The sequence below is a fragment of the Rousettus aegyptiacus genome, unplaced genomic scaffold (genome assembly GCF_014176215.1).
Source record: "Rousettus aegyptiacus isolate mRouAeg1 unplaced genomic scaffold, mRouAeg1.p scaffold_m13_p_4, whole genome shotgun sequence".
Taxonomy (NCBI): domain Eukaryota; kingdom Metazoa; phylum Chordata; class Mammalia; order Chiroptera; family Pteropodidae; genus Rousettus; species Rousettus aegyptiacus.
Window position 1 is genome coordinate 147,492,202 of NW_023416307.1, and position 15,795 is coordinate 147,507,996.

General features: G+C 47.0%; 1 protein-coding gene across 4 annotated transcripts in view; it reads right to left on the reverse strand.

The window, feature by feature from the left end:
• Nucleotides 1-10,891: 10,891 nt before the first annotated feature.
• Nucleotides 10,892-15,795, reverse strand: part of DCLK3 (doublecortin like kinase 3) — a 70,127-nt gene continuing 65,223 nt past the window's right edge. For 3 of the 4 annotated variants that reach the window (XM_016124043.2, XM_036219515.1, XM_016124042.2), the window contains exons 4-5: nt 13,994-14,161; nt 10,893-11,561 (exon numbers count right to left, since the gene is read on the reverse strand). In XM_016124043.2, the coding sequence (XP_015979529.2) occupies nt 11,302-11,561; nt 13,994-14,161 (428 nt within the window). In that variant the 3' untranslated portion in view covers nt 10,893-11,301. Of the gene's footprint in view, nt 11,562-13,993; nt 14,162-15,795 lie in introns of all 4 variants that reach the window. The other variant, XM_016124039.2, reaches the window with a different exon arrangement.

The window sequence follows — 15,795 nt, forward strand, 5'->3', positions numbered from 1 at the left end:
TAAAGCAACAAAGTCAGACTAACTTCTCAAGGAAGCATTTACACTAAGTAGAAGCCAAAAGACTCAGCCGAGTGCCATAGCAATTGCAGAAAGATGGTGTGAGAACTGAGTCATCACAGGGCTCACGATGGTATAAGTGCCCTAGCTGAAAGGAATCTGGGACAGACAGAACTATAAGGGCCCTATTTTCAATGCAAGAGACCATATACTAGAAGCAAAACATCATCCATCCCACTGAGTTGATGTAGATTATTGATACAGCTTTATTTGTAATTTTGTTTTGCTTTTATGGCTGAGTATGAATTATAAAGATAAGAAATGTATACCTAGTATTGTTTGAAATATTTAAATTACATTATATAAAATGATTAACTTCTAACTTCTTCTAACTCATCTCCCTATTTCTATCCCTCAGCATCCCCCATAAACACACTCATATGCAACGTTCTTTGTTGAAAGAATGAATAAATTATTTTGACATTTCTTCCTCTAAAAAGGGATATATATGTATATATATATATATATATATAAAATGTAAATATATCAGTGTTAGTCAGGTTTGGGCTGCAATTACAGTGTGCTGTGTAACAAACAGCCCCAAAATTTCAATGGCTTACAATAACAACCATGTGTTTTGCTCATCTGCACGTGTGCAGGTCAGTTAGAGTCACTCTACTTTGTTCTACAGGCCAGAATCAGGTCTGCACCACATGACTCTCATCTTTCAACCAGGTCATGTTCTTTCATGGCAGATGGCAGCAGCACGAGAGGCCAAGCTAAGCAGGTAAAAACATTTAAAGCTTCTGCTCTCATCATATTTGCTCGCATCCTATTGGCCAAAGCCTGTCACAAGGTCCAACATCAATGGGATAAGGAAGTATGTTCTTCCCACAGAGGTTGAGAAATCCAGGACAAAGGCAAGAAGAGAACATAAAGGTGCGGACAAATCATACAATCTATTACAGACCCACATGTGAGAAACACTGCCTTTAAAAAAAAAGGGGGGATTATTTATATTCCTATTACTTCCTTAAAAAAATTATAGGCCCTTCAATCTAAATGATAATTAAGTCTATGCTTTTTGTTCTCTTCTTTTCTTTCTGAAATCTCCATCAAAATAACTAAATGGCCTTAGGGGCGAAAATTCTAAATCAAAACAGGAAATTAAAGGGGGCAGCAACCACAGGCCTGAAACTAAAAAATTGAGATTGTAGAAAAAGGGGACCTTAGAAGAAGTATCAGCCTTTCAACATCTGCTGCGTGAACTTCTAAGGGCCCACCTGGAAAACAGACGAGATCCCAGGAACCTAGCTTTCATCCCAGCTCTGAACCAAAGTGGCTCTTGATGGGGGTGGGAAGTGTCACAGTCGGCCAAAAGCAAAATCCTGCCCCCAAGACCTGAGGGAATGGGGTTCTCTGCCAGGTGACCTCAGTTCTCCTCAGAGCTGACCTGTCACCGTGCTTGTGGGGAGTGAGCTGCATGGTACCTGGGCTCTGCTGAGAATGGCTCCTACGATGCATGGCTGGGCTACTTGGTGGGGGGACCTTGATCTCCTGGCAGCTTTGGTCTGCTGAAGTGGACTTGGAGGGGGATATGCCCAGCACAAAGGAGGCATCTCCCTGGTAAGGAGCCTCTCTCTGTGGAAAGGAAGACCTCCACAGCCACTCACGGGACTTGTCCCAGTGTTCGGTATTATACAGACAAGGCCAGTCTGGTCTACGAGGATGAGAATCAAAATAATCACGGGATGTGCAGAATGACTCCACGGTTTGAAAGAAGCATCGTGGTAATTAAAATATGGTGTTTCTGGCACATGGATGAACAAGTTAACGAAACCATGTACAATACACGAGAAAATTTAGGATATAATAAATAAGGTATTCTTTAAAATTTTTTTTTAAATGAATGTCAAAAATTATTTCAGGATAGCTAGCTAACCACTGCATGGCAGGGGGTGGGGCGGGGGGGAATTAAATTAAATTCTCTACCTAACTCTTTACACCATAACAAATTCTCGATGGATGAAATATTTACTGTTTAAATGTTTAATAAAGATATTCATAGAACATTTTTTAATACTTAATCTTGGCATGGAGAAGGCCTCTCTAAGCTATACGTCAATGTCAGAACCCAAAAGAGACTAAGAGGCAGTCGGACCTCAGAGGAAGATCACGTTCACCTAAGTATGCCCGGAACAATGACAGCAAACAGAAAGTGTCCCTTAGGAATGGCACTAGAGATGCCAATAATCCCTGCCCAGCCCATACCCCTGTCTTAGAAAATCTACCCCCAACTCACTCTGCTCCAAAAGGGACAGGGCATGTCCCATGTGACGTCTACCACCACTGGACACAGCTGCCTGGGCTAGAGATGGACTCCTGACCCAAGCTGAGCCGATCGGAGTTCCTTTGCCAGGAATCTGGGACCAGTTCCCTGAGAGGCTGAGCCAGTTATTTCCGAGGAGACAGGCTACCAGGTGATGGAGATTCAGGAACCAGAGTGGGCACCACGACCCCCCTAAAGTGGGGGAGCAAGACCCACGGAGCTAGTCTGAAGCAAGCTGTGTGTGCAGGGGACAAACCAGAGAGGGCCCCCAGTTCGAGACCTCGCTGAGAGCCCACTGGGCCTCAGAGAGATGGGGAGGCTGGATGCTCAGTGCAGGTGGCCGCCGGTTCTCACGAAACCTTTTCCATGCGATTCCCCCCACGACCTTGCAATAGGCTCCTCCTCTGCCTTCACAGTTTGGGCATCTCATCGTCCTGGCAACCTCACGGTTCCTGATGAAGATGCAACTCGTAGGGGACGCACGTGTAAGCAGAGTGCCTGAGGAAGGGAGGAACAGAGCAGAGGCGAGGAGAGGCCACTGCTGGCTCCATTCTGCTTGAACGTCGTGTGGGGAGCCACGGCGGCACGAGCTGGGAAAACAAGATGAGTGAAAAAAAACAGCGTTCAGTCCCTCAGAGCCTGCAGAAGAAAAGCCTGCGTTGGGACCCTTGGCAAAAACAAAAAACAAAAAAACCACACTCAAAAGCAGCAAATGTGGGGCAAAATGTCCCATGGTGCTTCTGTCATCTTCAAGGGAGTCGGCAACGCGGAGAAAACAGTGATGTTTGGCCCTGGAACGATTTTTATGAGGGCTGAAAGGGCCGGCCAGGCAGCTTGAAAGCAGCCGCCTCCAGGTTACATAGGCGAAGCCCCCCGATTCCAGGCGGGGATCGGCTCCGCTGGCTTTCCACAACCTTAGATTGTTTCCCTGGTGTCGATTTGTGGGCAAGTTCGAACGAAGAAACACAACAAAAGGAACCACCCTCCAACTGGAAGACTCAGCTCCCCCTCCTTAATAAGAGTGTTGTGTTCGTGCCGAGGGCAAACGTTGGGCCTTTTATACAAACCGGATTAAACTTTGCGGGTTGTGTTTTGGGGAATGTGTTTGAAACAGTGTTTCTGGGGGGAAAAAAATGCTTGAAAAAGTTTTTTTGGCTTGTGTTTGTTAATGAACGCAAAAGTGCAGAGAAGCTCAGGGCCACAGCCAGAAAGAGAGCAGCTGAGCCACAAAGAAATGAGGAAAATGAACCTGAAGAGACATCCAGCAAGCAGGTCACAGGCCACCATCGTTTCTGTCGTGATTTTTCTAGCTTGTAAGGCTTTGTCAATTGGCTGCATGTCCATAGCCAGAATCTGGGCAGAAAGGGAATTTTGGTTGCTGCTGATGACCGAGGTGGATGAGGAGGTAGGTAGGTGCCTTCCTTTTTGTACATCATCCGTCGGCCGCATTTCATCCTCTCCGTGGTGTGTGTTAGCAGCACCGACTTGAGACCTGGAACGAGACTTTGACAGAAAGCTCGACCCTCTGCTTCTGTGTCGGGAGCCATTTTGAGGCACTGAAGAAGTCCCGTAGTGATAGCCATGGAGCAGCTGCTGAGACTGCTTAACAATGGTTCTAGGAAGCAGGGTGTGGAGTTAACCGTTACTGACCCTGGAGGGGAGGTTTGCCTCCTAAAGAAATCCTTTTAAGATACTGGAATGTTTTACAGCCCAGAAAAGGATGTTCGTACCTTGAGGGAAGGATATAGAGGAACTTATGTAAATGTCAGCATTCCTATGGTAATGTACATCGTGCTTTGCCATTGTACTCTGTGCTTTGCTATCTACTCTGCTATTGTATCCAAAAACTTATATAAAGGCTGTGCTAAATAAACTCGGGGCTGCAGCAGTGACCTATGCCCTCCCGAAGCGCTTTCCTATCTTCTTCTTTTTTCTTAGGCTTCACCTGTTTCAGGTACTGATCGACTTTAGCCGGCTGGCTCCGGCACTTCTGCATGGCTAGGTGTGTCTTGAGATATGAATTTATGGTTTGTCCTTCCTGCATCTCCCCTCAGCTAAAGCTGGTTTCAGGGTACGTGACAAGACAGAAAAGAGACATAAGCCATGGGATCTTCTAGTTTTTGTTTCCAAAACCCATGACTGGGATTAAGGCGAGGCACCATCCTTGGTCAGAAAAGTTAAGGCACCACCAAAAAACTCAGTAATCAAGATTATACAATATTTTACTGCAAGTTTTAAAAATGACAAACGAAAAATCCACGATTTTTAAGAGGTATCCTTGAATGTAGTGGTCATGGGGGTTTTCTCATTTGCCTTACCCTAATCCCAGCCCTGGCCAGGGAGGAATTTGGGGGACCTATGGAGGAGGGAGGCATAGGGGGAAAGAAAGAAGTTTACCGAGGTAAAAGGAGGAAGAAAGTATTCTCCCCCTAACTCTTCATAGGAATTTTTCCTGGCTTGAGGAAACAGAGAGAAGGCTCTGGGAGCCCCAGACATCCAAGTAGAGACCCAGTGAGGGACCAGAAGCCCAGAGAAGAATAATCAGTGTGACCGTGGGGATAGACAGAACCCTGGGCAAAGGGCTGTACGAAGGGTCCCCAGGCCCTGGGAGGGCGAGAGAGCAGAGGAGAAGTGGGCTGCGATTGTAGACATGTCAGCGACGACCCCACAGGTGTTGCAGGATTCTCGAAAGGAGAGACGGGACACCAAGACCATAAGCAGGAAGCAGCGTTCATTAATGCCGGCACCGGCTCAGCGGATTCTTATCCAAAGCCTGAGCCCCGGTTGTAACATAACAGGCAGTTTTATACAGTCTTGTCATCCCTACACAGCTACAGAGATAAGGAAGGACATTAATTGGTTGGCAAGCCATGGAAAAATGTTAGCCGGAGAGTCCTTGAGGTGGTGGGGAGGGCAGTCGGGACCGAACTCCTCCGAGCAGGAAACCGCCAGGCAGGGTCAGCCTGCCACACAGGAACTGATCACTAAAGAATGCTCTGTGACCTGACACTTCGCAAAACTCTAGAACGATGGTCCAGTGTGAGCTGAGATCACTGCTCAGCAGCCAGCAGATACATGAATCAAAACATAATTCACTTCACAGAAAATAAATCTCTGCAATAATCTCTGGTTTCAGACTAACATAAGGACCTGCCATATCCAGACAGAGAAACTGAAGTCAAAGGTTAATTAAGCAGCTTGCATTATGATTGGATAAAAAAAAAAAAAAATTTTAATTTAAAAAAAGAACATGAACCTACATGCGATGGAGAAACATGTCCATTTCGACATGTCAATTTAAAGTAGCATCCTTGGTCTTAGGAAGAACATTTATTTTCTGTTTGCAGATTTACCTCTGTGATGTTCCTGCATAAATCTCTCTCTGTCAAAGGCCTGGGAGCCTTTGGCGACGGCTGACGCGAAATGAGAGCAAGGGACGCGCCGTCCGTCTGCCCCTACCCCCACCTCCCACCAAAGTTCTTCTGGGAAGTTAGGGCTGAGCATTTATATGGAAGAATTTATGCCTCCTTCTCTCAGATCACACGAGAGCCCGAGACCTCTCGAGCGAAATTTACTTTCACATCAGGATGAAGTTATTGGCTTTCTGTTGACATATATTACACAGGTACCACAATAGACGAAGCATCATTTTCCCCGTGCTGCAGTTTTTATAATGGCAGCTGAATTTCTCGATGTAATTTTTCTTAAGGTCAAATTTTCTTCTCCAGGTATATTCGGTGATATGAAACGTGTCAGAACAAATCTCGATATATCTTTATATTCTTGTATTATTCAATTCCCAGGTTCTATCAGGAAGATAGACAAGGAGAAAAAACAATATACCATTAACAACTAAATAAATATCTGAGGGCTAGTCTGTACAGTATTGGTGTAAAACAGAAAGAACACAACCCAAGGGGAAGAGAGAAATTTCTACTACTTATTCCAAGTACTATTGCTTCCTGGAAAATAATTACAGAGTTTTCACTGCAATTTATTTCCAGATTCTAGGCCACGATCACTGTAAGATACACCCTAGGTTTAATAAGAGCTTTCAAGGGGGAAAAGAAAACTATCAAGTACTTGTCAATCATAAAATGCACTCCAATTAAAGAAATGCATCCACCTTAGAATAAGTGAAAAACAGCTGTGGAGATTCAATTTCATAGCAACTCAGCTTTTACTATTTGGCATAGAGGGAGGGCCGTGAGATCCCACCCTGGGACCAAAGGCAAGGTCATAAAACTTGGAATCGAGATACAGGAAATGGGAGAGGTGAGCTTTTCTCTTCCCTAGGCAAGGAGGCATGGAAGATGGCGCCGTGGCCTTTGGCTGCTGTGGGTTCAGATCTCAGCGCTGCTGTTTACTAAGCAGCTCACGTGGGGCCTTCATTTCCTCAGCAGTAGACCAGGGATCTCTTCAGCCATGCAACAAATAGTTTCACGAGCCTAAAATTTCCAAACGCAATTCTAGACGCTGATAACACCTAAGGTCCCTGTCCTCCCGGAGCTTATATTCTATCCGTCGGGACAGAGGGGAGGTGGGACACAGAGGAGTAGACAGACAACATGAGCAAGATTATTCCAGAGAGTGAGAAGTGCATTGCAGGGAACCAAACAGGGGAGGCAGGACTGTGTCCCGGGGGGGCAGCTTCTCTGAGGAGGCAGCATTTGAGCTCGGACCTCAAAGAGCATAAAGAACATCACTCCAGAGAAAGGAGACAGCCAGAACGAAGGCTCCAAAAGAAGGAGCCGACTGCGCTTGAGAAGCCGCAGAAGTGTTTGTGTGATGACAGTAGGGACAGCGGAGGGGAGAAGGGTGAGAGAGAAAGCCGGGGAGGTGGGGAGGGCCAGCTCATTCCGCTCCTGCGGGCGATGGTGAAGAGTCTGCTTGTGTTCTAAATGTAAAGGGCAGTCATCATTACATTTTTGTGTTAAAAGTTCACTCTGGCTATGGTAATTTACGCAAGAGATGCTGAGGGTAGATAATTATGCCTATATCATGGGGTTGTCTGGGGATTAGCTAAGAAAATACCAAGGAGCTGGCACAGGGCCTGGCCCCTCATGTGTGCTCCTGAGTGACCACGAATAATTGTAACGTAAGTGAAACTCTGTGCCTAAACTTCATCCCAGTCAATACATTGCATTAAATCAGCAGCCTCAGAGCCTGTCTCCTCCACCAGATGGCGCTTCCTGACCGCAGATACTGTGCCATATCCGTCATGGTGTTCTGGGGGTTCCTATCTAGCAGCTGGTGTCTTTTATGGACCAAGTGACAATGTGCAAGTCAGGTCACTTCTCTGGGCCTCAGTCTCCCCATCTATAAAGTGGGGCTGAGAATCATACCTCCTGACGCTACCTTTTTTAAGGGAGAAATGAGATGCAGGAATTCACTGCGGGATCTATAAAGTGCCACCCAATTCTCTAAGCGCGAGAGCAGCTTCTGTGTTGTTACTTCTCAATTATATCCCTGTATTGACGTTTTAGTAATTTTTAAAAAAATAACCACGTGAGAAACCGTGAAGGAAAAGAGGAAACTGTCATTGCTCTTTGTGAGAAGGTAAATTAATTCAAAATCAAGTTGGCAAGATCTAGTCCCGTTGAAGCTTTTCCACCTCTAAGAGGAGACTCCCCCATATTAGAGTTTATTACAAACATGCTGCATTTGCCATTCTATACCCTACCCCTTCTATACCCTGCCCCTTGGGGGAGGGTATAGAATGGCAAATGCAGCATGTTTGTAATAAACTCTAACGTCCATCAGGATGGGAACTAAGTAAGTTAAATGCACGGATTCAAGCAAAGGAAGTAAAACCAACGGAGACGTACCGGATTAAGGTGGGGGACAGAGGTATCGAGGAGGAGGCCCACGTTTTAAATGCGCTTAGCAGAACCACTGCCTGAAGTCGGCAGCAGTGGAGGAGGGCCGGGTTTGGGGGTGCTGATCATGCCCTCTGTCCTGGAAGAACCTCTGATGCCTACACATGGATGTGCGATAAATCTGGTTGGACAGATGGTCTGAGATTAGAGGAGAAGCCTGGACTGAGAAGTAAATGCAGGGAGGGGGCAAGAACATTGCCCGCAAGCAGATAGCGAGTGCAGGTGAAGCTGCCAAGGGAGAGTGTGGAGAAACAGGAGAGCCCTGGGCTTGAGGGCACAGGTTTTTTTAACGGGTTTATTAAGGTCTAACTGACACACGATACACTGCGCACATTGAAAGTGTATACTTTGATAAGGTTCGACATATATGCACACTCATGGATCCATTGTTAAGGTCAAGGCAATGAACTTACCCATCCCCGCCAAAATTACCTGGTGCTCCTCTGTAACCTGTCCGTCATGCCTGGCTCCAGGCAACCCCTGCTCTGCTTTCTGTCACCATAGATTGCTTTCCATTTTCTAGAATTGTGTATAAATGGCACATTTTCTAGAATTGTGTATAAATGTAGACTTTTGGGGCCTGGCTTCTGGTAGTCAGCCTCGCTGTTTTGAGTTTTGTCCGTGTTGTAGCCTGTATCAAGGGTTCATTCTTGTTTATCACTGAAGAGTGTTCGTTGTTTAGACACTCACCATTCGATGGGCATCCAGGTCGTTCCCACTGCGGGGCTACTACAAATAAAACACCTGTGAATATTTGTACGTGTATTTGTGTGGACATACGCTTGAATTCTTCTTGTAAGTATCTGGGAGTAGAATGGCTGCATCATATGGTAGGTATCTGTTTAACTTTTAAGGGAACTGCCGAATTGTTCTCCAAAGGGAGGAGACCATTTTACATCCCCCGCCAGCAATGTCTAAGAGTTCGAATTGCTTGTAATCCTCGCCGATACTTGGTATGGTCGATCTTTTCATCGTAGCCATTTAATTTTAGCCATTCTAATAGGTGGCTGGTGCTATTTCATTGTGGTTTTGATTTGCATTTCCCTAGTGATTAGGGATGGAACCAAAACTTTTAGCAAATGAAAGAAGACTAAGCTTGCACAGGAGACCCAAATGAGTAGATTGGGATGCAGGAGGAAAACCAGAAAAATGTGGCATCACAGAAGTCAACAAGAGAAACAACCCAAAAAGAGAGTGATCAGACAATCGAATGATGCTAACAGGGAGACTGAAAACTCTTGGTTTCAGGCCTTTGTTGACTTTATCAGAAGATGTTCCAGTAGCAACTGCTTCCAGCTTCCAGCCTATTTTCATGTTTTCAGAATGAACACCATTGCACTGCCTGCCAGGGAGCACCCTCTCTCCTCAGATGTCTGGGTCCCAGCTCCACGGGGCCTCTCTTCTGAGCACCCCTGAGGTCAAAGCACCATCTGGTACTGTTTCGCAGCTGTTCCGAGTTTCTGGGGGTGGAGGGTCCCAGGCTCTATTCCCTGGGAAGCCAGCTCAGGGGTCCAGATTAGCATGCAGAAGGTTTATGAGACAGTAACCTCAGGATCATCGCCTCTGGAAGAGAAGGGGAAGAAGCAGGATTGTTGGGGAGAGAAGTTGGGCTATGGCGAGGAGCTCTGAAACTGGGATGGCCCATCGATGTTGTCCTCACTGGTCATGCCCTACATGAGCCAGTCACTGGCCAAGCCTGCCCCAGGAGGGGGGCTGTAATCCTGGGGGTGAGGTGACTCTTTCCAGTTAAGGGCGATTCTGTAGATGATGAGTCCATGGGGCTGTCAGCCATCAGGACCGAGGCCCCTCTCCCTCCCCAGTCTGGAAGCAGGATCTGGGGGGCACACTGAGTGCCCACTATGAGGGCTTTCTCCTCCAAGCTTGTAGATCCTAATCACCCCAACCTCTTCCCTGGGTCCCCCACCTAGGATGGGAAGCCATGCCCTACAGTTACTATAGAGCCTCCTTCGTGCTCCGACGACCTCCAACACCTGTTTAAGCAATTCCTTTTACTAAACTCCCTAGTTTTACTCTGGTTTTCCCGGCAGATACCCTCCTCCTCCTAGAGGGCTCTAATGCTGGTGGGGAAGGGAAGGAAGGGGTGAGAACCCCACGCATTGTGATTGAGTCTGTGCCCTATCGACTAGGTGGCATATAACCCAGGAAGGTCAATTTGGGAAACATCAGGACTATGTTTTGCTTTCAGCTCATGCATACTCCCAGAGTCATCTGAAAAGACCAACATTTCGGTACAGAAACCTGGCATGAAGTAATCAGCGAACGTGCATCCTGTGACCTCCACATGTCTGCCCTGCAGGTAGGACGTGCCTGAACTGTCTGAGCTTTTTTTTGAGCCTGAGTATAATCCATTGACTGCATTTCTAACATATTAAGCACTAAATGGCTCCCTCGTGATCTGCAAATGTTTTAACATAGTCGCAGCCTGAAGCGCCTAACTTCACGTAGAAATGACTCAGGCTCAGAGATAATTGGCTGAAAAGCAGTATAAATAGGTATCGAAGGGGCAAGAATGAATCCATGATTTCTTCTCTCCATTTTTTCAGACTGCACCAAATCTGATTTTCAGTGAGACTAAAATGCTAGAGACCAAGACCAGCACATCCCGAATAAACAGATCTTGCCAGTTAATCGTGTCCATTGCTACATTTATACGTGGTCATATCGGCTGCGGTCTCACCACTTGCATTAAGAAGGAATCAGAATGCGACCCACTCCAGTCACTAAGAGCACATTTTATTAACACAGAAAGACCATGGTTCACCTTATTAATCGCACAGGGGGAGGTTAGGCCCCGGTAAGCACCACTCATATAGTATACCACGAACTTGATTACAAAGAGGAAACAAAACACGTCATTATTACCAAAAATTCCTCACTGATAACAAGTCTCCCCCCCCCCCACACACACACACAAAAGATATTAAAGTTTCCCAATATACAAATCTAAAAATATGTTACAACATTTAACATTAAGACTCAAGTTTATCGTTGTAAATATGCTTTAAAATATACGGAAGCATCTCTCCTTCCCGATTCTCCAGGGACGTGAAGAAGCCCTTTTTACTGCTTTTCTCCTCAACTTCTGTCCTCTTCTCCAGCCTTAAGTAGAACGGGGGGCTGGACAGGTGCCCGAGGCAGTGACAGTGACGCCTGCTCCGGAGACCGCCTGTGCTGGCTCCGGGGGTGGCCGTCGCTACTGGGGGACACCTCCTTTTGTAGGTTCGCTGTGCTGGTCTTGGCCGCAGTTTCGATCCAGGGGTGCTGAAGAACCTGGTGGGCCGTGTAGCGCTTTTTGGGGTCTACCACCAGCAGCCGGCTGACCAGGTCTTTGGCAGCTGTCGAAGTGAGAGGAGGAGGGAAAAAGAGATGATGCAGGTGGTTCTGAATTTTCCTTCCTACGCGTGACACGAGGACGTCCACGTCCGTCCCACACGCCCCTCCAGAGCCGCACTGTCCAGCAGAACTTTCTGTGATGATGGAAAGTGTCCATACTGGGGCTGCTGAGCATTCGAAATGTGGTTAGTGCAACGGAGGAACTGAATTTTTATTGTATTTACTTTTAATTAGCTTAGACTTAGATTTAAATAGCCACATGTAGCTAGGGGCTACTCTGCTGGACAGAGCAGCTCTCGAAGACGTTTGTTCATTTCTCTACAGCCCGGGGGCCTGGTCTGTCACTCATCCCCAGGGCGCCCAGAGCAAGAGAACAAACGGAGGCCACACTTCATATCTCTGCGTGTTTTAAGTCTGTCAGTCAAACAATCAGGTTGCTCAATATGTTCAATCTTCCTTCCTAAGTGGATAGATATGCCTTCGTGAAAAACGTGTATAAAGAAATGTAAGTAGGAAGAAGTGCAAATTTATAATTAATTTCATTTTCCGCCCAAGACCATGACTGTTTCTAGAGAGATGTGGTGATAACTAGTGAGCCGGGTGGCAGGCAGGAAGGGGAAGAGACGTCTCCGTGGCTTGCGGGCTCTCCCAGGCTGGCCTCTGAGCTTCCACTTCCAATCACTCAAGAATGTGCAGGGATTCAAAAAAGAAAAATCACCCACTTCTCAATTCCTTTACTGGGGCCCCCCCTTGCTCCAGATCAGCTGCTCACCCACCAATCACCCCCTCCTCCACACCAGTGTCAGCCGCCCCTTGAGCACTGGAACCCCAGGATTTCTTCTACCCTAGTCGGTTGATGCTGGGCAAATCCTGCCCACAAAGCACCCTGGTACCTGCCCCAGCCACGTCATGACTCCTGCAAGATTCTCAAAGGACTCACAGGTTCAAACTGGGAATTCTCAGACTCACACATACACGTGTGGACAACTGGACACCCCGCCAGCAGATCCACGCTCTCTCTACTCCCCTCCCCAGACAGCCATCCCTTGGGTACCCTGCGGCACTGTTGGGAGAGGCTGGGAAAAGAGGTCTCACCGGTCTCGGAAGTGGGCCTGGGCCATTTGGGTAAAGAATTCTGGGGTCCCAATTAAGTGGCCTAGAAGGAGAGACCTGGGATCTGAGGGGAACAACCCCTAGTCCCTCAGTCTCCTCACTCTGTGGGGAGGGGCATAACCATAGCTGGGCCCTTTAAGGCAGCGGTCCCCAACCTTTTTGGCACCAGGGACCCATGCTCCTATGAGAATCTAATGCCTGATGATCTGAGGTGGAGCTGAGGCAGTGATGCTAGCACTGGGGAGCGGCCGCAAATACAGACGAAGCTTCACTTGCTTGCCTGCTGCTCACCTCCTGCTGTGTGGCCTGGTTCCTAACAGGCCAGGGATCGATACTGGTTTGTGGCCTGGGGGTTGGGGACCCCTGCTCTAAGGTATGGGGCCCAGAGCAGGGGCCACCCATGCCCAAATCTAAGGACAGTGCTGCGTAAAACTTTCTAAAATGATTTTTCGTCCTTCAATTACCAAATTGCCTCTTCCTAGATCAGCTCAAGACCCCCATTCTGCCTGTAGCAAAGCCACCCTTCTCCCTACCCTATTTAAGGGGAAAACAATGAAGCTTTCCCCTTTCACCATCCCTAACCCCAAGGGAGGAGACAGAGGTGGTGATGACGGTAGTTCAATCACATCTCAGATGACAAGTTTATGGGAAGTCGAGGGAAAAAAGTAATCACTCCTATTTTATATTTTAAGCTAAAGACTCGAATACTCAACTTATCTAGTTCTCAGCTTTATAAGGACATTGAGTAGCACAGACAAATCAGTAGGCACAAGGGAAGGATTCCATTTGAAAGGGCCAGAAAAGAAGAAGACCACAGATGCCTCTGCTCCACTGAAAAGAAGAGACCTCACTCCTTGTTTTTCTGATCCCCTGCGCCCTGGTGTGCCCCTACAGGACCCCTGGTAATTTATGAGTGAAAGAAGCACTTCCAGTCTGTTCCGTTCACAGACACTTCTCTATATGAGATGGCTTTATCTTTCCAAATGAGGGTTATACATTTCTGACGTTTTTCGGTTCTGAGGTTTTTGTTTGCCTTAAAGAAAAGTATTTACTTGGTGACCACGACTAGTGATTAGACTCTTTTGTTAAATCTCAAAGCAAGTCACGATTTCAGAGTGCCTCATAAATCTTCGTGAGGCTGGCAGGAAGTGAAGGAGGCATCACAGTCTGACGTCAGCCCACCTCCGTGCCAGGTGCGATTGTGGGCCCTCCGCGTGTCTCGTTACACACCTGACCTAAAACCTGACATGCAGTCAGAACCCGGGAGGGTCTCCGGCTAAACATCCTCACTCCTCCTGCTTGGGGAAACCCCAAATCTCACCGTCAGAGATATTGTCCCAGTAAGGGGCCAGGAACTCGAAGCGGCCCAGCTGGATGATGTTGAAGAGCTCGTCCTGGTCCCTCTCCGGGCTGCGGAATGGGGGGAAGCCACACAGGAGGATGTAGAGGATCACGCCTGCCGCCCACATGTCTACCTCCAGCCCATAACCTGTGCGACAGGGGCAGAGACACAAGCAAAACTGAGATGAGGCTGGATCATGTGCGATGAGAACAAGAGTCGAAAATTGTAGGCCGAGGTCACAGCGGACCTCAGCTGTCGGTAAGCAAGAGCCACTTCCAGTCGCGTGGCTGTGGACTCCTACGAACACGGGGTCCACACCAATGTGACCCGAAGTGTGGTCCTCAGATGACTGCTGCTCTGTCATCCTTTATTACTGGTCTGTCATAAAAGGAGCACAGAAATTGAAAGGAAACATCTGGAAACTCCCGTAGCCATTCGATGTGGCCAAAGCATCCGGCTGCACAATAAAGGACACGTCTCGTTGAACGGGGTACAGATCAGCTCAGGGTCGTGGGACACACGATAAGTCACATGTGGCACGGGCTGTGCCCTGATCACACGCAGCAGGACTTTATATGGGTCCACGCAGTCCTGGAAATGTTAAAACCCGGCCCTTCGCCAGCGATAGTTAAAGAAACCGTGGTCTACACCAGCAGCCTCTACGTCCTCCTTACTCATTACCTTCTCTCGCCTCAAAAATATTTACTTGCTCTTTTAATGATTGTAAAAAGACTGATATTACTAGCTGTATTCCCCACATGCATATGTATATCTATATTTCCTTTAACAGAATTAGGATCACATCGTACGTATTTTATACCCTATTTCATTCACTTAATATTATATCGTGGTATTTCCTATACAGGAGTTTCCTAGGAAAAAATATAAAAAGTATTCTTCAAAGATATGATTTCTAATAGCTGTTAACATTCCCATTTTATAATGAGTCCTCTGCATTGTAATTTAAGTTTTCTAATTTTGTTTACAACTGTAATTCTGTGATGAACTTCCTTATACATTAAATATTTGTACACATCTCTGATTATATTCTTAAAATAACTCTCTAGAAATTAAATACACGAAGTAATATGCGATAAAGGTTTTTGATACATTTTGCCCAGTCATCCTCCCCATAGTTTATAACTGCAATATACACATCTTCAAACACTTTCTAACTTTTTATCTTTGGAAAAGGAAAACACTTGGCAGCCTAAATTTCTAAGCCAGATACTCACTATTAAGCCCCAGAGCAATACAGTGAAGACACAAATCGACAAAAAATATTAAGGGAATAAGTCACCGGTGACCTCTTTCTAGCCAACTTTAATGGCCTTTCTCAGTTCTCAGCCATGTTTTATTCTCAGGAGAGTCTGATTCTGCTAGGCATCCCAGCTTCTTGAAATATGGCCCCTCAGCCTCTGTGACATTGCACCGTCCTCATCCTCTTCCTGCCCCTGGCTGCCCTGTCCTCTGCTCACCTCTCTGTTCTTCTCTTGTCCCCCAGCTCCTGGCCTCCCTCACGCATTTGCCCTTGGCCGACTGCTGGCATCACCGAGGAGTTCATTCCCTCGCCCGCTCTGGCTGCCACCTCTGAGCTGAGGAATCTCAAAACCACACACTCAGCCCAGTTTCCCTTCCTTGCCAACCAGACAACTCCGTGGGTCCATCCTGATATCTCTGCAGAGTCAGCGCGCCATCCCAGCTCCCAAAACAGCTTTCCTTGCCAACACCCTTTTATGATTGGTGCTACCAACGAACACTGTAGGTCCCCTAAGATTCGT